General features: G+C 49.3%; 1 protein-coding gene across 1 annotated transcript in view; it reads left to right on the forward strand.

Moving 5' to 3' along the window:
- The first annotated feature begins 1,147 nt into the window (after positions 1 to 1,147).
- Positions 1,148 to 21,623, forward strand: part of BCAR3 (BCAR3 adaptor protein, NSP family member) — a 108,932-nt gene continuing 88,456 nt past the window's right edge. Inside the window, exons 1-2 of the mRNA XM_036255661.1 lie at positions 1,148 to 1,202; positions 10,333 to 10,660. Of these exons, the coding sequence (XP_036111554.1) occupies positions 10,344 to 10,660 (317 nt within the window). The 5' untranslated portion in view covers positions 1,148 to 1,202; positions 10,333 to 10,343. The remainder of the gene's footprint in view (positions 1,203 to 10,332; positions 10,661 to 21,623) is intronic.

Consider the following 21,623-nt stretch of genomic DNA (forward strand, 5'->3'; position numbering starts at 1 on the left):
GTCCTTTATATATTCTGCATACAAGTCCTATTTTGGATATATGTGTTGCAATTATCTTTTCTCTGTGGCTTGCCTTTTCACTGATGGTGTCTTGATTAGTAGTTCTTAATGTTGTTCAATGATCTGTTTTTTTTTCCTTTATAGTTAGTACTATAGGAGTTTAAAAAGTATTTGCCTACTTCAAGGTCTTGAAGATATTTTTTATATTTACTTTAGATAGTTTTATTGTTTTACCTTTTACATGTAGATTTGAAATTCATCTGGAATCGATTTTTGGTATGGTACCAGGCAGGGGTCAAGGTTCTTTTTTTCCCCTCCATGTGGGTGTTCAGTTGGTCCAGCATCATTTACTGAAAAGACAGACCATCCTTTCCCAATGCATCACTGCAGCATCTTTGACATAAATCAAATACCACAAAATGTATCTGTTTCTGCACTCTCTATTCTATTGGTCAGTTCGTATATCCTTTTTGCCAGTTACTATTTCTATAGCTTTACAATAGGTGTTGGTGTCTGATATGTTAGTCCTCCAGTTGGCTGTACTTTTTCATCCCACCGAGACATCTAGTACTGAAGAGCCACTTTTACCTCCCACTTTGCTTTCACTATTTCCAGGCGGGTGTGATGGATTGGTCTGTTCTCCTGGCTTGGTTATTTGTGGTTACCTGAATCTTTATCCCATCAAAGGCCTTTAAACTGAAAGCCAGCCAGGTGTCTGCAGTCGAACAAAGCAGATCTGCTGGGTAATTAAATAACGCCGGGAAGGGGGGGGGAGTGAATTGGGCGGGGTTGCCTCTCCGGAGGGGTACCTTGAGGAAGTGGTCTAGCTACACTTGAGGGCTGTCTTTCGGAGGAGATACGAAAGACAGTTCAACTCTAAAATCCGGGCAGAGCAGTGCAGGCGAGGTCGCCGCACGTAAATGCCGCAGGGGGTTCCGCCAGGGGCCAGGCCACGCGGATCGGCTCGCCGGGGTGGGGCCGCGAAGCCTCAAATCACCAGCTGAGGGCCAGAGTGCGCGCCGCCGGCTCAGAGCGGCGCCTGCAGCTGCCGGGGCCGGAGCTGGAGCCGAGCGCCGGGCGCACGGGCGCGCCGCGCGGACCATGAGCGACCCTTCCTCCCGGAGCAGCCGTGGCGCGGAGCCCGCGGTGCGGAGCCTCTGAGCCCCCGCCGGAGACCGGGGCCCCGAGCGCCGCGCGCGGAGGTGAGTGTGCGCCGCGCGTTCCGCGTCCCGCGTCCCGCGGGGGTGCCGCTCTCCCGGGGTGCCTCGGCTTCTCCCTCCCAAGGAGGACGGGCTGGGAAGTTTGTTGGAGCCAGTGTAGGCAACAGGGAAAGTAGAGCCGGGCTCCCACCCCCGGCCCCTGAGCTGAGTTGGCGTTAGGGGTCGGGAGTGGCTGAAGTGGGGACGGGACTTGTGCCCTCGGGAACCTCTGAACCCACTGGGATTCCCCAGACGTGGCCCGCGGCGGAGGCGCCCGCGGACTTGCAGCGAGCATCTCTGCCCCTTCCTCTCGAAGGGCATCTTCCCGGCGCCGGGGTCCTGAACCCAAGCCTCCCAGGCTGCTCGGCCGTCCGCCCTGAGGCCCGCGGGGACCAGGGGACGCGGGGACTAGGGGCGCGGGGGCCAGGGGCGCGGGGCCAGGGGGCGCGGGGACCAGGGGCGCGGGGCCAGGGGGCGCGGGGGCCAGCAGGGCGCGGGGGCCAGCGGGCTCCGCTGGGAGCTCTGGCTGGGAGCAGGCGAGTTTCTCCACTAATCTCTTGGCAAGTTTGCAGAGAAAGCGAAGGAGCCGGCCGGGTAACTGTTGACAACATCTCCCTCCCTCTCTCCCTTTGTTGAGAAAGAATGAATAGTCGGTTGTGTGGCTCCTTCTGCGTCGGAGAGAAGAGGGGAGGGGAGGTGAAGCAGGGAAGGGAGGGACAGGCGGCGAGTGCGACAGGAAGGAGCTTCCGATCCTCAGACCGTCTTTCCTGACGCTGCCACCGCTTTGCAAGTTGGATCAGGTGTAGCCACTGGCTGGGAGAGACTGAGCTCGGAGGCGCGTGTTCCGTGGGAATCACCGCGGATTTGAGGGTGGAAGAGTCTGTTTTGGGTTGTTAACTCGCTTGAAGCAAGATGTGAAGGGGCAGGACCCGTTGCCTCACTTCATGTCTGCTTTCGCCTAAAGATAGAACATGAGCCAGGCATACCGAGATTCGTTTAAACCTTGACTCTTATCTTCCAAGGCTGCGCGGATCTCTTCAAGGAAAATACTTGGGCGGAGGGAAGGTCAGTTTGAGAGGGGATCATCTCTCCGCGTGTTGCCAAGGACTGGGGCGAGGTCCGGGAGGAGGGGGGAGGGCCTTGGGGCGGGGGCTGGGCTCAGCAGACCGGGTCCGAAGTGGGCAGGGGCTCCCCAGTAGATCAAGGGAAAGCCACAGAGCACGCGGTTGGACGCGGGTGTGCAAAGGGACGTTAAGGTATATAATGTAAACGGCGTGCCATGCCAAGGGCTCCTTCACCCCACCCCCACCCCAACTTTGTCTGAACTGCCGCTAAGCCTGACATTTCCAGGATGACTAACCACGATCTCCATCTCCCCTATTCATATAGAAAGGACTGCTTGTCCAATGCTAATCCTAAGAACCTTATCATGTAAATCCAGTGCTGTGGTGCTTGAAATACAATCCAGGGAAGAATTATTCATACTTCATCCATTTGGCTAGACTTCATTGAGTTTACTTCAAAAATAAAGGGATTCTCTCAATTTTTTAAATCCAAGCCAAACTTCTCTTTAAGTGGATAAGCCAATTTTATATATACAGTTGTTCTATCTTCTCGCCTTGTCAGACTCTGTCTGCAAAGGAGACATAAAAGTATATATCCAAATTGTAAATTCTCTGCCAAGGTAATAATGGAGCAGCAGAGGCAGTTACATTTCCAGAGTTTAAAATATAGAAAAGTCTTAAAGCCCACTTCTCAGGACCATTTATGAGTTTGACTTGGAAATATCCTATATCAGAAGTAAAATAGAAGAATCCGAGTAAGTGGACTACTTCTCTCTGCCTTGATTTCCATGTGACCATGAGTTTCTTGGACACATCTTGGTAAACTGAGTGAGTCAGGCTGCTTGCTGTTCACAGGTGTTTCAAAGCACAGCCACAGAGTCTGGAAGGCAGCACACAGGTTGGGAGCTTGTCAGGCTTGCTCTAGTCCCCGCTGAGATGTCAGCTCCTTGAAAGTTCACATGGGTCTCATTTTCATATCAGGAGCTTTGACCTTTGTATCGTCAGTCATGCACCACTTAATGACAGGGATGCGTTCTGGGAAATGCGTTGTTAGGTGATTTTGTTATTGTGGGAACATCATATAATGCACTTACACAAACCAATATGGTATAGCCTACTGCACACCTTGGCTATATGGGATAGCCCATTGCTTCTAGGCTATGAACCCAGACAGCATGTTACTGCACTGAATATTGTAGGCAATTGTAACACAATGGTAAGCATTTATGTATCTAAACATAAATAAACACGGGAAAGGTACAGTAAAAATATAGTATAAAAGATAAAAATGGAGTATACCTGTAGAGGTCACTTACTATGAAGGGAGCTTGTAGAACTGGAAGTTGCTCTGGGTGATTGGGTGAGTGACAGATGAATGACTGTGAAGGCCTAGGAACTTACTGTCCACTACTGTAGACTTTATAAACACTGTATACCTCGGCCACACTAAATTTATAAAACAACATGAGATTAAATCAAGCACCAAAGAAAATGCTATAACCAAGAGACAGAGTAAACACAAGATGTGTGAGGCCGCTGCTGGTGTAACATGGTATACTGCTTTACAGTAAATTGACCTTTTCAGTTAGTAGAAGGGGTAAACCTTAAAATTAGAACACATAATTGTATGTGGTATACTCTTATATGACTGGCTGCACAGTAGGTTTGTTTACACCAGCATCACTGCAGATATACAAGTGACGTGTTGTATTACAATGGCTACAACATCACCCTGGCTGGTGTTCTAAGTGGTTAGAGCATCCTCCCACGCACTGAAGGGTAGTGGGTTTGATTCCCTGTCAAGGGCATGTACCTGGGTTGCAGATTAGGTCCAGAGCCAGGGAGGCAACCCATTGATATGTCTCTTTCACATTGATGTCTCTCTCTCTCTCCTCCTCACCCCTCCCCCCCCCTTTTCACCCTCTTGAAAAATACAATGGAGAAAATATCTTCTAGTAGGGATTAAAAAAAAAAAGATGGCTATGACATCACTAGGTGACAGGAATATTTTAGCTTCATTATAATATTATGGAAGCACTGTCATGTATGTGGTCCATCGTTGACTGAAACGTCATTATATAATGCATGACTAAATATTTCAAGATCTGGTATTAGACTGAGGACACTGTTTACCTGCGCAGTGGAGAGAGGTGAAGTCTGGTGGCCAAAGTCTCACACTAGTTTTTCTTTTAAAGATCGCATACATTCTCACTTTGTGCGCCTATGTATGTGTGTCTACGTCCTACTTGGTTTGGTATGTTTACATCTACTGCTTTATGTTAAAAGATTTTCCTCCTTATCCTTCCTGGCCAGTCTTCCCCAGAAGCAGTGACTTCATTTGTGAACTCTCATGTACTAGGGATACAATGACATGTAAGACAAACATGTCCCTGCCCTGCTTTTTATTGAGTGCTTGCTATATGTCAGGGGCTTTCCATACACGATCACATTTACTGTTTGCAACAACCCCACGACACAGGTATTGTTAATCCATGTTTACAAATGAGAAACTGTCAGAGGTGGAGTAGCTTGTCCTAGGCCGTACAACTGGTAAGTCAATGGCAGAGTAGGGATTTGAACCTCTAAGTGACGCCAAAGCCAGCCTAAGTTCTGGGTCAGACCATGTTTGATTTTTACAAATCAAATGGTATATAAGAAGTACATATGACTAGAAACATTGAGACAGAAACGTCTCCAAGCGGGGAAACATGGGAGCCAGAGACTGGAGACTTGGCTGTAGTCTCCTCACCGCTCTTCCAACCACGCCTTCCCACCTCAGGCCGTCTCATTTGCAGACTCCTCCGCCTGGAACTCCATTCTAATCTTCTCTTGATTGGCTCCTTCTCTCTTTTTCCAGGTCTCGTCATTATTTCCTCTGCAGAGAGGCCTTCCCAGACCACCCTAATCTAAATCAGCCATCCAGCCCCAGCCCGTGTATTCTATCATGTCGTCCTGTTTTGTGTTCTTTAGTGCCCTTATGACTGGGATATGACCTAGTTGTTTTTCTTGTCTATGTTGGTTGGACTCCTCCATCACAGTGTATGCTCTGTAAGAGCAGGACCTTGTCTAGTGTATTATATCCTTAGCCTTGGTACATTGTAAACCTTCAGGGAATATATATTGAATGAATGAGTATTTCTTTTCTTTTCTTTTTTTAGATAGAGTGGGAGGGAGAAAGAGGAAGAGAAAGAGAGAGAGAAACATCCACGTGAAAGGGACACATCGAGTGGCTGCCTCCTGCATGACCCAGCCAGGGCCGGGGACAAACTGCAACCGAGGTACATGCCCTTAGCAGGAACCGAACCTGGGACTCTCTGGACCACAGGCTGACCCTCTAACCGCTGAGCCAAACCAGCCAGGGCGAATATTTTCTTATTTGGCAAAAAAGTAAGGGGCTTGATTCTCTGAGATCCCACTATATATAACACACTGAGATTCTGCCTAGTGGTCAAATGTGATAAGTGGCTTCTCTGTCAAAATGGAAAGTACTTACCTTGAACCTAGATTCAAACTATACACTGTGCACTTCCATCCTTTGGATTTTCCCCTGGGATCCTGAAGTCTGGAAAAATTAAGAGTAAAAAAGGCTCAAGTAGTAAATAGAGCAACCCACAGGTTGCAAATGAGCTTCTTCCACCTGTGTGGTTCCCCCCTACCATCCCCTCCTCCACTTTTAGTTTGTTTTATTTTTGAGGTCATGTCTCTGGGCCGGGCCCACCTCCCCCACCATTGGACTGATTCAAGGTTGGCACAGGGCCCAGGGTTGCGCCAGTCTTTCCAAGTGACTAGACACAGGACACGCTGTATTTTAATAGGGAAGAGTTCCAATGTAGAGGCAGGGAGTTGTTAAGGAGAGCCTGGCCTGTGATTTTTCAATTTGTCTGCGGCTGAGAACTCGCAGGAAACTTCAACTTGGATGATCTCCTCCTTCCAGTTGTTAAATTCTTTGTCGCATCCTTCAGGTCAGCATCCTTCCCTCAGGGAAGCCTTTCCAGGGCCGCTAGACCGTGGGCGCCACTCCGTGTGCCCCCGTAGCACTGGGAATCACCAACAATGGTCATTACTTACTGTCTTCTTCTTCCACAGAGTAGTAACCTCACGAGGATAGTTGTCTGACACTGTGTCCACGCCTGGCACAGTGCTAGCCACATAGGAGAACCCTCCTTCAATGAGTGTTGAATAGAAGAGTGAATGAAAGCTTCTATTGACTGACTGACACTTGCTCATTGTCATTCGGTTCTGTTACCCAGGTAAACAAATCTGGGTGTAAGTTGCTTGCTTACCCCGTGGTTGTCAACACTGCCTCCACTTTGGACAATACTGGGGAACCTGAAACAGACTGACTGCCGCCAGGGGCCTACCCACCGAGATTCCGATTTCATTGGTCTGGGTCATAGCTCAGGTGTCGAGATTATAAAAGCTTTCTGGAGGCTTCTTAATGTGCAGTTGGGTTAAGAACCACCACTTTAAATGTTCAGAACTCATTCCTTGCTTTGGTCCTTGTAGGCCTGGAGCAACCACAGCGAGGGAGAGTAGGGATGTAATTCGTGGATATTGTATGGTTTCTGACAGTGTAAGAGGTACTTTCACATCATAATAACAAACTGGGGAATCTACTCCCTGGTTTAAATATTCCCTTTATGTTGATGACTCTTAAAAATCGACCTCCTATCCTGCGCACACCAGTATCTAACCTAGACTGAACTGTCCTACTGGTACCTCACAGAACAGCTCCGGGGGTGAGCCTGTAGCCCACGTTCCTGTAGGGGCCTCCTCCTTGCACTGCTTCGTGTGTTGGCCTCCGTCCTCCCAGCCAGAGGCCTTGACCTCCGTCCTCCCAGCCAGAGGCCTTGACCTCCGTCCTCCCAGCCAGAGGCCTTGACCTCCGTCCTCCCAGCCAGAGGCCTTGACCTCCCAGCTCTTCGCTCTATCCCTCCTTTTCCTTCTCCTCGCCACTGCCCCAGAGCAAGTTCTTCATTGTCCCTTGCTCGCTTGTTGCCTTCAGCCGAACTGACCTCTGCCCGCCTCTCTCCCCTCCAGCATTACCAGCATACCTACCAGAGCACAGACTGGAATCTGTCCTTCCCTTCCAGGTCTTCCCCAGCACTTACAAGTCCAAACACCTTGACATAACCCTTCAGACTTCAAAACCTGGGCCTAAGCTGTGCTTACTCTAGTCCAGAAGATGCGTCGTGACCTCTCACTCAGCCTCAACACGACTTGCAGTTTCCTGAGCCCGCGGGGCACTTCTGCCTTTACACTTCTGCCGCTACAGCATCCCCCGGGAAGGCTTTCCTTACAGTTTTCCACCTTTCAAAAGCCTTCCTCTCCAGTGAGGCCCTCTCTGAGATCCTCCTTGAATCCTTTTGTCAAAATGAATTGTTCTCCGTATGATTTCACTCATGTGGGATATAAAACAGAAAGCAACAAATGAACACACAGGACAAACAAACAAAAACCCAGTGACACAGACAACAGTATGGTGGTTACCAGCGGAAAGGGGTGTGGGGGAATAGTAACATGTAAAGGGGGTCAAATATACGGTGACGGGAGATTTGACTTAGGGTGGTAAACAATGTAATATACAGATGACGTGTCATAGAAATGTACACTTGAAACCTGTATAATTTTGTTAACCAATGTCACACCAATAAATTTAATTAAAAAATTAATCTTTCCTCCAGCTTGTTAAGGGCCCCTATTGATGGGTCCCTGTTGATGGTCCCTATAGTATTCCCGCTCAGAGTGCATAGTCAGGGTTTGGGCTTAGGACTCTGTTTCTCTGAGTATCTTCTAAAGAGTAGGCACTTAAATGTTGGTTGAATTGGAAGTAGAAAGGGCAGGTGTTCATATCCCTCTGCAGCCAAAAATGCATGGAGATGGGGTGCATTCTAGAACACTTGGGCTCAATCTTGAAATCTGGAGGGGTCTCGGGTAGGCGGAGAGGAAACAGGCTGTGGGAAACATGGAGCAGGGTAGCTTTTGCACATCATACTGGCCTGGAAATAGAGCTGATCGACAGTGTGGCCCTTTGTACACCGAGAGCGGCCGTGCGGTGCTCGGGGCCTCCCCACAAGACATGATCCAGGCCTGTCTAGAGAAAAAATGCTGATAGCTTAGACAGGTGAGAGTTCACAGCTGTGTGTGCGTGCGTGCATGCATGCCTGTGTGTGTGTGTGTGTGTGTAGGATGAGGGAATCCTAGTCAGCTTACATCACTGGTGGTCAGGCAGGGAGGGCTAGGGAGTTTGGTTTCTTTTTTAATAGTAATGATTAATGTTGAGCAAGTGCTGATAGTGTGCCAGGCACCGATCAGCCCACGAGTGCTCCCCTCCCCTCCCCCCCCAGGAAGGGCCCACATCGTTCTATTCTGCACCCGCTGTGAGCCAGCCTTCTGTGTGGTCCCAGTTAGACATGGAGCAGACAAGCCCCAGAATTACCAGGTTTGGCAGGGCACTGAGGACAGGGTTAGGATTATACACATTGAGCAAGGGTCTCCTTCCACCCAGCCCCCAGCCTCGAGTGTTGCTCTGTTGCGTGTGGAAGCAGTGGGTCCTGTGTTTTTGCGGTCAGTTGTTTTCCTTGCACATTCTGCCGCCTTTGTCCTGGTCCTTCCGCTTGCACTGCGAGGTTCTGGAGGGCTGTGTTCCTGATGGTCTTCTAGCCGTGTCCCAACCCCCATTCCTTGTGGAGCAGACTGTGCAGAGGTTCTGTCAGGGGCTGATGGTCACTCAGAGGCGTCTTCTTTGCGGTGGGAAGAGCTGTCTGTGGAATGGGCTGCCGGCGGTGAGAGCAGACTGCAGAGCAAAGGGCGGTTCTGCTGACCAGCTGTGCGGAGCCAGTCTCAGAGCAGGACTAGCGGGACCTGTCCTGGTCCCGTGTCACCAGGGACTAGCCCTAATTTTTATTCAGCCTAGTGTTTCTTTTCCTCAAATGTTGGCCTTAAAAATGTCCTATCATTTGGCTTAGGTCAGAACCATCGTTTGTTTGGGGGTGTTGGGGTGCTGACTCTCTCAGGGTGAACATTTTTACTTGTGGTCAAAGGTGAGAACAGTTGTTGGGGCTGCTTTTGCATATAACCTCAGGTGTCATTTTCCTGTTCTTTCCATACCCCCTTTTTCTTTTCTTTTTCTCTTCCTTTCCCACTCTCGCCTGACTGCGCAGACACCCGTGCACACCGCTAACCCTGCCGGTGGCAGGCCAGTTCCTGACCCCTCTCTCTGGGAAGCAGTGTGCATGGAGCCCCCACCTCAGTGACTTCCTTCTGCAGCTGAGCCCACTGATGTATAGAGGAGTGGCCACCTCCCGACCCTCTGGCCAGTCTTCATTAGCTGGAGCACATTGATTTTTTAAAATATATTTTTATTGATTTTTTTTAGAGAGAGAGATAGAAACATCGATCAGCTGCCTCCTGCATGTCCCACACTGGGGATTGAGCCTGCAACCGGGCATGTGCCCTGACCTGGAATCAAACCAGGACCCCTCAGTCCGTGGCAGGATGCTCGATCCACTGAGCCACGCCGGCCAGGCACATTGATTTATAAGCACCAGGTCACTGACGGAAAAACTTCCCGTTGCTGTGCGTCTGTCACCGAAGGAGTTCCAGCAGCCAAGGGATCCAGTGACCCTGCCTGTGCTTATCGTGTGCAGGGTGGTAGAAGAGCGCGAACTAATCGTCTGACATATTTACATATTTTCTCTACTGCACTTGTTACTGAAACCTTGAGCCCTTCCAGTAATCTCTTCGTGAGGCATGCGTTCCCATCAGCTCAGTCACCTGAAATAATAAAACGGCTCACGTGCCTGCGAAGTCTCTGAAGTGTGTTTGCCCTTTGCCACGGGCAGACCGGCTGCCACCCCAGGAGAATTCCTCTGTGATATCAAAAAAGGACATGAGTAAACTTCCTGTTTGTATTAAATTTCACTAGTGATGCCATTCAGTGTTTGTCTTTTAACGCTGAGAACATTTTCTCTCGTTTGGCAGTATGTTTCCATTTCCTTTCGTAAGTGGGAAGGCAGGTCTTGTGCTGATCGGAGATTTACGCCTTCATGCCTTGCCTTCCCCTGCAGAGCTGAGGAGCATGGCTGCGGGGAAATTTGCAAGCCTTCCCAGAAACATGTCGGTGAATCACCAGCTCCCCCTGGCCTCGTCCATGGACCTTCTGAGCAGCAAGTCACCTCTCGTCGATCATCGCACAGATGCCTATCAGGACGTGTCTATACACGGCACCCTTCCACGGAAGAAGAAAGGCCCTCCTCCCATTCGGTCCTGCGAGAACGTCAGTCACATGGGTACCCTTCCCCATTGCAAATCCCCACGGCAGAGCTCGCCGCTCGCGCAGGACATCATCCAGGAGCACCCGCTGCAGGACTGGAAAGGCGACACCTGCACCTTCAGGTAACTTCCGCTTTCATTTCATGAGGGAAAAGGACTTGTCTTGAACAGCTTTTTAAAAAAGTCGTTTTATGAGGGGAAATGTCAAACATAGACAAAGTAGAACACATCGTCAATGACCTTCCATGGGCCCTTCACCCAGCTTCAACAGTTACAGCTCATGGCCGGCTCTGCTTTGTCTGTTTTCCCACCCACTTTCGTTCCTCTGGTATTATTCTTATTTTTTATTTTTTACTTTTTTTTTTTTGTTAATCCTCACCCAAGGATATTTTTCTGTTGATTTTTAGATAGAGTGGAAAGGAGGGGTGTGGGGAGAGAGAGAAACATCGATGTGAGAGAAAGACACATTGATTGGTTGCCTCCCGCACGACCCCAACCAGGGCCAGGGGTGGAACCTGCAACCCAGATACAGGCCCTTGATGGGGAATCGAACCTGAGACCCTTCGGTCTGAGGGCCGATGCTCTAACCACGGAGCAAAATGGCAGGGTCTGGTATTATATTGAAGCAAATCTCAGACCTCATTTTATTTTATCTGTGAATATTTTGGTATGTGTCTTTCAAAGATAAGGACTTACCTTAAAAATATGTAATCATAATACAAAAAACTATAACACCTAAAAAAAGGAATCACTTTTAGATATCATCTACTATTTAAGAGTATTTTTCAAAGCCATCTTTCTATAAGTCCCTCAAAAAGAAGCACAGGTATTTCTTTTTATTATTATAACATCAGATTCTGAACTACGTCCATCCAATTCTAAAGAAATGCCAGGATGTCTATAAATTAGAACCTGTGTTTCCTTGTATTTAGTTGTAACGTGATAAAATAAAATTTTGTGTGGGTGCATCATCAGGTCAGCTGCAGAATACACTAGAATTTATTTCTCCTCTATCTACCAGGAATGTGGGTAAATAAGCCTTATGGTTGTAAAGGCTTCTTCTCCGGGATTGTAAGGGGCCTGGCTGTGATTGATTTCTGCTTGTTCGAGCTGGTTTGGAAACTCCACGCTCCTTTTCCTATTGGGGAAGATCAGCAACCTGCGGTGCTATTGGGCAAAGACGACGGTGGTTTCTTCTGCTATATCTCCTGGTGTCTCTCTTTTTGTCCAATGCTGTAGCAAAGAAGGCCACATTGATCCCGACTCGCTTATTTGTTCAATATCTATACATTGAGCACCTGCATTAATGAGAGTACACTGAGTTTATAAGTACCGGCGCTTCACCTGGAAAATTCTGCCCCGCTCCTCTGGGCATCTAACTGAGGGCTGGTCCAACATCGAAGATATTCTAGCAGCCAAAACATTTCAGTAATCTCTTGCCCATTCACAGGGCGGGGAAATATGAACTCACAGGGTGGCTTTGGGACATCTGACAGAGTGTCCTCCCAGAGCCCATGTTCTAGTGGGGACCCAGACAATAAATACAATTACATAAACAATACACTTGCAGGTTACAGTAAGTGTTATAGAGTGATATGCTGGAGATTTTCTGGGGTTGTATCTGCTTTATAGGGACAGGTGTCTGAGGAGATGGCGTCTACGCTGAGCCCTCATGATGAGAGAGAGCTGTAGAGAGTGGAAGGCTGTCGCAGGCCCAGGGAGAGCCAGCACAAAGATCTGGGGGTGGGGGCACAAGTTCAGCATGAATGAGAAACCCTAACTGAAGCTGCTGTGGCCTGTGGCCGGAGTGTAGCGAGTTGGGAGAGAATAGTATAGATGTTGGGGGAGAGCTGGCCAGGCGAGAGTTGAGAAGTCATTTTAGTATTGCAGGAATACAAGAAGACGTTAAGTAGAGGCCCAGGTGTTCTCTGTAGAAAGCAGGAGAGAGCTCGGAAATATTTCTGACATCCAACCAGAAGGTTCCCCGGGGAGAACCAGGTCCATTAGAAGGCCCTGGACATGCTCCGAAAAAGTCGAGGTGGGTGACCTCCCAGTTCAAAGAGCCTGCTGAAATGAGTGAATGAGGAGGAACATGCCTGCTTGTTTTGCGTCATTGGTAATGAACAGGTGAGATGCAGAAGGGGAGCCATCCCTGCCCCCTCACATGAAGCTACGAGGCAGCAAAGAAAAATAACATCTGGTCACCCCCAAATAAACACGAATGCCAATCTACACGCCATGGAGTCAGAACAAACCGTCACCTGGCTTCCTATGGCCACTTTTGATTTTTTTAACTTTGTATTGAGCTAGATATCGACTATTCCCACACACAGACAACTCACAAACTCATTTCTTGAGGTTCTCAGGTCCTGGCTAGGGGCCAGCTCTTCCAAGGGGACACGCCAGGGGGCCAGGCGGTCATGGAGTCTTTCCTCCTGTCTCAAGGAAGTTCTTGATAAACATCCAGGGTCCCAGCCGACAACCTGCCAGGAGTTCAAAGCTTTATGACTTGAAAACTGACGTGGATAGAGGGGTCCCATCTCCGTAAAGTGATCTCATCAGGCACTTGGGCACAAGTCCTGAGTTTGAAGTCCAGGTGGTGGGAGACAACAAGCCCTGCTGGCTCGGGTTTGTTTATAACTCAGAACTGTGTTCATCCAAAGTTATTTTTTCCTTAATTTAAAATATCATATTATTAAGGCCAAATGCAGGAAGTAACAAACTTGTGTCCTTTAAAATTATGCTGAAAAGGCATGTGGTATGTGTCAAAGGATCATAAAGTCCTATCTTCTGCTCATCCGTCATACCAGTATTCTTTCTTTCTTTTCTGTAATCCTTTTAAGGGGTCCTCATGAGATATGAGCTGCCTCAGTTCCTTACAGACAGTTTGTGGGTGTGAAAAACGAAACGAGCAGATTGAATGAGAACCCGGGGTTCCAGGGAGGGGGTTTTGCCTAAGGAGCCAGGGGCTGCCAGGCGGGAAAGACAGCTCTCTAGTCTTAGCGCATCGCTGCCCACTGCCCAGCTCACTCAGCTGTTAGAAAGTTAGAATTTGGGATCTCTGTCTTCGGGGACCCAAGACTAGTTATGTTTACTTTTAATATGAGTATTGATATTTTAGGGGGCGTGTTTCAGATAAACTTTTTTTGGCCTCGCTTCCTTCTTTTCATAGTGACTTTAGGCATTAATTTTATGACTTGCTTGGATGTCACGTGTGAAAACTTCCCTTTCTGTCACATTTGTATTGCCATGACGACGATAGGGCCATCATCAAGCTCTTTGGGGAAGGTCAGATGTGCCCACGTCCATGCGGAGGGGACCCTCCAGACAGCACCTTGTCTTGTAAAATACTCTGATAAGTTGCAAATGTGCTATTTTTCTAACAGGTATGTTTACCTTATTAATCATGAAAAAGTCACTTTTATTATTATTGATTATTAAGCGAATATCCACTCTGTGAGGCCCCTGCATTATTAAACTGTCGTATAAACATGTCATATCCATAGGAATTATTATCTCTTACATTTTAGAGTTTAAAAAATATCTTAAAGGATATATTTATAAATTATCTTGTTTGAACATCATAACTCTGTGTGAGAGACATCGCATCATCATCATGATTTGCAGTTGAGAAAATGGTTCAGGGGTGCTGAGGCACCCAAGCCAGACCCTCGTGGTGACGGAGTGAGCACTAGAACCCAGAAAGAGCCGTAGGGCTTTCCCCAGACACGGGGCTCCACGGCCTCCCAAGAGTGTTGGCACCAGCTGTGAGCATCGCTGAGCTACCTTCTTGCGTGGGAAGCTTCAGTCCATGCAGTCTGAATCCAGGGCCTCTGACGTCCCCCTGGGGGAGAATGGAGCCTTAGTCGCCAAGAGCCAGGCAGAAGGCAGGCCTGGAAGGGGGAGTCGGTCTCCTCGTGGGGAGAGTATATCTCTTGGCTCTGTTGTTGTCTTGGCTGCCCTTGGATGTACTTGTGGTTTTGAAAGGTGGCCAAAGCGAGAACCCGGGCGCTCTTGAACCTGCTGCTCGATGTCACAGAGGGAGCCTTTGTTCGCAGGCACAGCAAGGCTCCTCCGACAGGTCTGCAGACAGGATTTCCTCTTGACATTAGTGTTGTTCGCTGGTGTCCCTTTGATTCATTTATCTTCAAGGATGAATTTTTATTGGAACCCGGGACCCTCCTCGGGCGGAGAGGGGACCAGTTCCTGTTGTTGGGTGTCTGTGTTGCTGGGGTGGCTGAAGGATCAAGGCTTGGAGACGGTCCGGGTCCTCTTCCTGCCTGTGGGGACGTGGAGGCACGCATTCCTGGGAGCAGCTGCCGAGTGCCTGATGCCTTCTGCCCTTGTGCTGGGGGCATGTGGCGGGACAATGCGATGTTTCATTCGCCTGCACGAGTAGAGCTGACTGACTAGTCACAAGTGTTTTAACCGACAGGGGCCAGGAAGTCTGCGGGATTACCCCACGTTAAAGTCTGGTACACTTTCCCAGGCCGTCAGTAACCTACCATGTCACAGTGTCATCTTGGCAGAGCTGAAGCAAACGAAGTGTGAGCTATGGGATCTGTGCAGACTCTCCTCGAAACACTGGTGTCAAGACCTCGCTCTGGGCTGCCAGTGAAAACCTGTTTCATCCGTCACCTGGGAACCACCAAGTTCTATAACCACTGCTCCTCCTTAACGAAGCAGCTCCCCCAGATGTGCAAATAAATTTGTCTTTGAAGCTCAGAGTTGATTGGAAGGATCTAAATGTGAAGATCCACATGCAGACGTTTACTTACACGTGGGCATGTCTGCTGTCTGCAGATTGGAAGTTTTTCGTGCCCAGAGGAAAGGTTGGGTTTAGAGTTGAAAAAAATCTATTTACTAAATTAATAGATTTTATTTGATAGGTCATCAATTGAGTTAATAGAATGGCAATGGCTTAACAGCCAACAATGTCTCTACGAAGTAATAGTCCATGTGTTGAATTTTTATTTAAAAAAATTTAAAGTGGGGTTTTACTAACATTTTGAAATGCCCACGGTGTTTGAATGCAGCTGTTGTGGATGGTGAGCAAATACCACAGAACTGTGCTTGCCCAGGCCGGCGGCCCCCGCTGTGCTGAGGCCCAGAGCAGCTGGGTCAGAGGTGAGCTCAGCCCCTGCTGGGCATCTTGCTCCCCCCAGGGTTGAGGGAGCCCAGAAAATGGGAAATGCCTGTATGTCCACCAGCTGCCTGACAGTAGTCCCCACTCCTCCACTGACAGGGATGATTTGAACCTAAAGGCTGGGATCTGTGCATTCTCAGCTGTTCTTATGGGAAAAACGAAAGGATTTTTTTTTTTTCCTTAACTGATTGCAAACCACAACCAAGAAAATGATCAGAGTTACACAATGTCATCCTGCTCAACATTTTCTCTGGCTCCCCACCAACCCCCCACCCCCACCACACACACAGCTTAGACAGACCTACTTTAAATCACGTTTTTGGGGGGGCCTCCTACAAGCTGTTTGGGAAAGGTCAGATTTTTTAGTCTTCTGAGAGTCAGAAACTAGGAGAGTTCCTTGCACCCCTCAGTATATGTTAAAACGTATTATAAACAGAAGGTGCTGTGTAGTTAACAAATTATTCGTGCTCTTCTTCCATGTGGATTTGGGTTCCATCCCGGCCTGGCCAGAAGGATGCAGGCTGGAGACAGTGTAGCTGCTATTGTTGATTGGAAGGAGACTGCTGTCCTGGTGTGTGTGTGTGTGTGTGTGTGTGTGTGTCGCCCGCCCCCCCCCCCCCCCGGGCTGGGCCACAAGAGTGATAAGCCCACAGGCCACCCTGCTGTTCACAGCTTTGTAATGCTGTCACCACCCAATCTGTCCCTAAGAGACTAGCTGTTGGATCGGATGCAAAATCTCAAGCTCTTCCTTCTTAGAGGCGCCAAAGACAAGCACTCACGGACTTCTGGTTTTAAGGATTGTGCTGTTATTTACAAATTACAGAAGTCCAAGAAACCTTTCATAACTGACCCCGTCTTTGTGCAGCCTGGAATCTGTGGGTCCAGATTCACCTGCAAACGTAGTAACTAAAGGTAAGAGAGGTCCTGCTGCGGAGAGAAGGAAACACAAGGCCTGTAGCCCAGAGGTCTCAGTTCAGGTCCCTGCTTTTCCACTTGGGTGTGTGAACTGGGCACGTTCTAAACTATAAAATAGGGGTGGAAACACCCCCTCTGAGGAGTGCTGTCACTGAATACGAAGGCTCCACTCGGTGTCCCGCTCTGACTTTCACTCGAGCTTTCTGGGCATCGGGGGGGGGGGGGGGGACTGGTCACTGCTCTCAGCGCCCACCTGGTCCCCAGCAGTTTATTCTTCTCCTGCCCCAACTCTGCTGAGTGACAGCTGATGTGAAGACCACGGTGCCTTTGCTGGGACACTGACGTGGCCACGACTATCAGAGAAAGCTGCCAGCGACCTTGACGCTGATTCTGACAGCCAGACCTGGTAACCTTGTGACCTGGTACAAGTTACTCTACCTTTCCGGATCTCCACACCCTCAAAGGGTAGCTGTAAGGTCGACACAGTCCCATGTGAAGGCGCCCGGCACAGAACTGGCATGGAGAAGGGCCTCGGATGTCGGTTTTCATCCTTCCTCCCTCCTGGAAAGCGGGAGCAGGGAGGCTCGTAATCCCTCGTGAGTAACCTGAGATCACGTTCGGGGCCCGCGGCTCCCGTGGAAGAAGGTTTCCCACGTGTTGACAGAGCCTGGCAGGAATGCTCTTTCGGAGTCTGCCCCAAGCTGCCCTGCAGCCGTGCGGCTTGGCCACCACCCACAGTCACAGGTATAAGCACCTTGCCCTGCACGAAAAGACCAGCAAGCACATCATTGTGCCAAGACTCAAAACAGAGCCTGTTCTCAGGGGACTGGCCCAGCCCCTGCCCGCTCGTCCTTGTTCTGATGTCAGTAGCTTCACTGTTTGTTCTTCAGTGAATGTTTATTGGGCTTATTTTGTGTCCGGCATCATGCTGGGTACCCAGTACCCATGGAGAATGACATAGATGAGGGCCCTGTCCTTGGGGAGTGCCCAGATTAGGGGGCACACAGACAAACACGTGTGCATAAAACGAAGGGGTACAAGGAAGGTAACATCAGAGAGCCCCTGGGGCTGGCTGGGGGGAAGGCCTCTCTGGGAGGGGGAACATTTGAAGATTTAATATAAAAGAGAATGTAAAATACTTCATTAATATTGCCTATGTTACTATGTATTTAGATGATAATATTTTTGAAATAGTAGATGAAGTAAAATATTTAAGTTAATTTCACCTATTTCTTTTCAACTGACTACCACAAAATTTAAAATTACATTGTCTTTCTATTGGACAGCTCTGGTCTAGACCTGGGTAGGGACTTTAGGTTTTCTCCCTGGGGCCAAGGGAAACATTGAAAGGGTTGTACGTAAGCGAATAGCCTGATCTGATTTAGTTTTTAGATTACTTAGTCTCTCTGTGGAGAAGTGATTGATGGGGGGAGAGGGGCTAGATGGGGGGCAGGAGATGGTCCCCAAAGTGCAGGGAGCAGGGAGGGTGTGCTCCAGAATGGTGTTAGAGGAGACGAAAGTGGGTGGATTCAAGACCTGTTGTGCAGGTAGAGTCTCAGGTTCACTGAGGGCTGGATGAGGTGGGGGAGCGAGGCGGACAGTCATGCGTGGCTCAGGCAGCTGGGTGTATGGGGTGGGCTGTTTACAAGGTGGGGAAGGTCGGGAAAGGAGCAGGGATTCATGTGTTCCTTCGGCTGCTTTTTCTTGGGGGAGGGGTGATAGATGGCCGAGAATCGAGACCTATTCTGGGTGTGCTGAGTTTGAGGTGCATGCAGGGCGAGGTGGAGACGTCTACCCCCAGTGACAGTGTGGGCCTGGAGCTCTGGAGAGAGGTCTGAGCTCAGAGTTGCCCAGTTAGGAGTCTGCACAGCAGTGAGATGGATGCCGCCGCCAAGGAGCGATCCGTACAGCGTGCAGGGAAGGGCCAGCCCGAGGCATCCTGCGCCCCTTTGCAGGCCGTCAGCAGAGGAGGCGACACGGCGGGGAGCAGGGAACCGAGGCAGGAGCTGCAGAGGGCTGGTGTTCAAAGGAAGGTTTTGGGTCCCCATCTTTTTAGATGAGAGAATTCAATAGGAAAAGCTCTTAAGCATGTAATAGAGGAAAGCATGTTTCTTTCATACACATGATTCTTTGTAGATAATGTTTTTTTGTGTGTGTGTTTTTTTATCCTCATCTGAGGACATTTTTCCATTTTTTTGTTCAGATAGAGTGGGAGGAAGAGAGAGACAGAGAAACATCGATGTGAGAGACACACATCGAGTGGCTGCCACCCGCACGACCAACCAGGGCTGGGAACAAACTGCAACCGAGGTACGTGCCCTTAGCGGGAACCGAACCCGGGTCTCTCTGGACCGCAGGCCAATGCTCTAACTGCTGAGCCAAACCGGCCAGGGCTATAATGTTTTAATTTCATTAAAGCAGACACTTCCCCAGGGCCACCCTCCCTGTGGGCTGCCAGCAGCATGGTGCTTACGTGCCTAAGAACACTGGGCAGAGGTGCGGACAGCTGCGGCTGGCGTCCAGGCTGACCTGTGGGGTGACGGCTGCTTTCCCAAGGCTTTGGTGAGCAGCCACCTTGAGGATGGTGCCCGCCCTGGATGGCAGTTCTAGGGCACATGTTTCTATATCTGTTTGGTCGGGTGAAATCTTCCCTTTCAGAAGCCTGAGGACATACCTCAAAACTATAACACTTCTATTCTGCCTTTCAGTCCGTGAAAAGAGAGCTTTACAAACACACTTGTTTCGAAGGGGGCGGGGAATGTTGGGGGCAGAGAGGATGGGATGGGTGGGGGTGGAGGAAGGGCAAATAGATACCAGCCAAACAAAGCATCTGTTTTTATCAAAAGTGCTGTGTTTGGACTTAGCCGGCCTGAAGCTTGATTCACAGATGCCAGGCCCTCTGTGCCTGCCAAGAGACATACTGGCCTTGATACGGTTTTTCTTGTTCTGACTCTATGCAGTGTGACCGACTGCTGCCAAGTTCAGATTTCAGCCGTGGCTTTTCGCTTGCCGCCGTCACTGGAATTCTGCTGAGTGCAGGTTAACCCATGGCCGCGTCAGGATTTTCTCAGCCAGGACCACTTGGTATTAGCCTTGGATTCCTGTGCAGACTCACCATGGTGTCTTTGGAGGGTAGTTAAATGGCACTGTTTTAACATGATTAGGGAATCTGCCTGAGGAGGTGGTTTAATTGCCATTCTTTTAACACATGTCATGAGCACATGAATCAGGCCCTGCTGTATTTTCAGATGAGGTAGAAATGACTCACAGGAGCAGGAATCGGCTGTCGGAGTGAACAGAGCAGGGGTTTTAGAAGTAAGAGAGTCTCTGACAACTAGGGAGGGAAGTGTGCTGTCTACAGTCTACTCTGAGCTGTAGGAGGAAAGATTCCCCAGGTCCAGGGAATGATAAAGAAGATCCCATGGCCTGAGGCTCTGAAAGGGAATCAGAGTTCAAGACGACAAAAAAACAACAACACATTTACCTCAGTTTGCAGGAGAAGAGGTATGTGGTCACCCAGGGGTCTTGTGTTGAAGGGTGTGTGTGAAGGACTGTCCAGCCTGGACGGACTCGTGCACGGTCGCCCGATGTGGTGTGGTGAGCCAGGGCCGTGCCATGAATTCACTCACAAGCACGCTGCACCTCGCTGCGGGCCAGGCTTTGAGCCAGGTGCTGGAGGTCCGAAGGCAGACCGGGCCTCCATCTGTTTGAGGAACTCTGGGCCCTCGGGGAAGGGGATGCCCATTCTGAGCTGTCCAACCTCAGCAGCCCCTGTTCTCTCCGTCTTTGCTACTGACCCCACTTCCCACCGACTGTAGCCCTTGGTATCCTCCCACTGGTTCAATGAGAACTCTGCTTTTCTTGACCTTAGACCTTAACATCTTTCGGGTATCGCCTTACCTTTTCTCCTGACCAGGTGATTGCAGGCTGTGCTTTTCAGAGAACCCTTCCCCCTGGGCCCACCTTCCCTGTGCTGCCGCGTGCTCCGGGCTGTCCTCGCCTGAGGCCCAGACCCAGGAGGGTCAGCCCCCGTGCAGCCAGCCCGTGTTGGGGTGACAGGCCGCATCAGAGGGTGGCACTGGCTGTGAAAGAAACAGGGTGCAGAGTGAGCAGAGGATGGAGAAAAATGCTAAGGATGACAAAAAGGGCTTTCAGAAGTTATGTTTGGAACAATCAGACCAAAGAGGGGGGATGTGAAAGAGAGAAAGCAAACTGCTGAGCTTCAGTTTGGCTGGCTTTTGTTTTTGGTCAAGGAAATGACTTCTGTGACTGGAAACAGTACAGTAAACGTGAAGGAGGAGCATGAGGCCCTGACAAGAGGTTCTAATGCCACCAAGTGAGGTGAAACTCCGTGGCCCAAGAAGACAGAGCTTGAGGCCGAGACCATCAAACCAGCCCTGCAGCATTAGGGAAAGGTTGGCATGAGCAAGAACTACAGGAAAAGATGCAGACAGAGAGATGTTTCAGTTTCCAAAAAAAGGAACTTGGAAGATGCATTTAATCTCTACAACGATATGATTGACATAAAATTCAGGGGAAAAAGGATTTTTAGGACAGTGATTTTTTTTTTTCCTTGAAAACTTGGTAGAGGATCAGCAGCAACCTTAGAAAATAGCAAGGCTTTGTCAAAAGCAAGTCATACCAGATTAACTTTCCTCCCTGGGGTTGCTTTGATGGTAGATAGAGGCATGTCGAGGTGTGCATGCAACTGTCAATCATTGGTGATATCCCTGGGGTGAGAAAGTCCTGCTGGATGATAGAAGCAGGCTGCAGGCTGGGTGCTCAGCCCCACACTAGCCAATCTGAAAAATCATTTAGACAGTAACATTGACAGACAGATCACATTGGTGGATGACATGAAACTCGGAGGAATAGCTCATGTGTCAAAATGACAGATAATGAGATCCAAAAACGATGTTGGCATTTTGAAACCACAGACCAAATCTAACAGGAAAGGCTGTAGGGAAAGACAAAGACTTTCTCTAGAGTCTAAAAACAAAGTAAAAGTATGGGGTCTGGCTTCAT

This window comes from Molossus molossus, unplaced genomic scaffold (assembly GCF_014108415.1).
Source record: "Molossus molossus isolate mMolMol1 unplaced genomic scaffold, mMolMol1.p scaffold_m16_p_12, whole genome shotgun sequence".
Taxonomy (NCBI): Eukaryota; Metazoa; Chordata; class Mammalia; order Chiroptera; family Molossidae; genus Molossus; species Molossus molossus.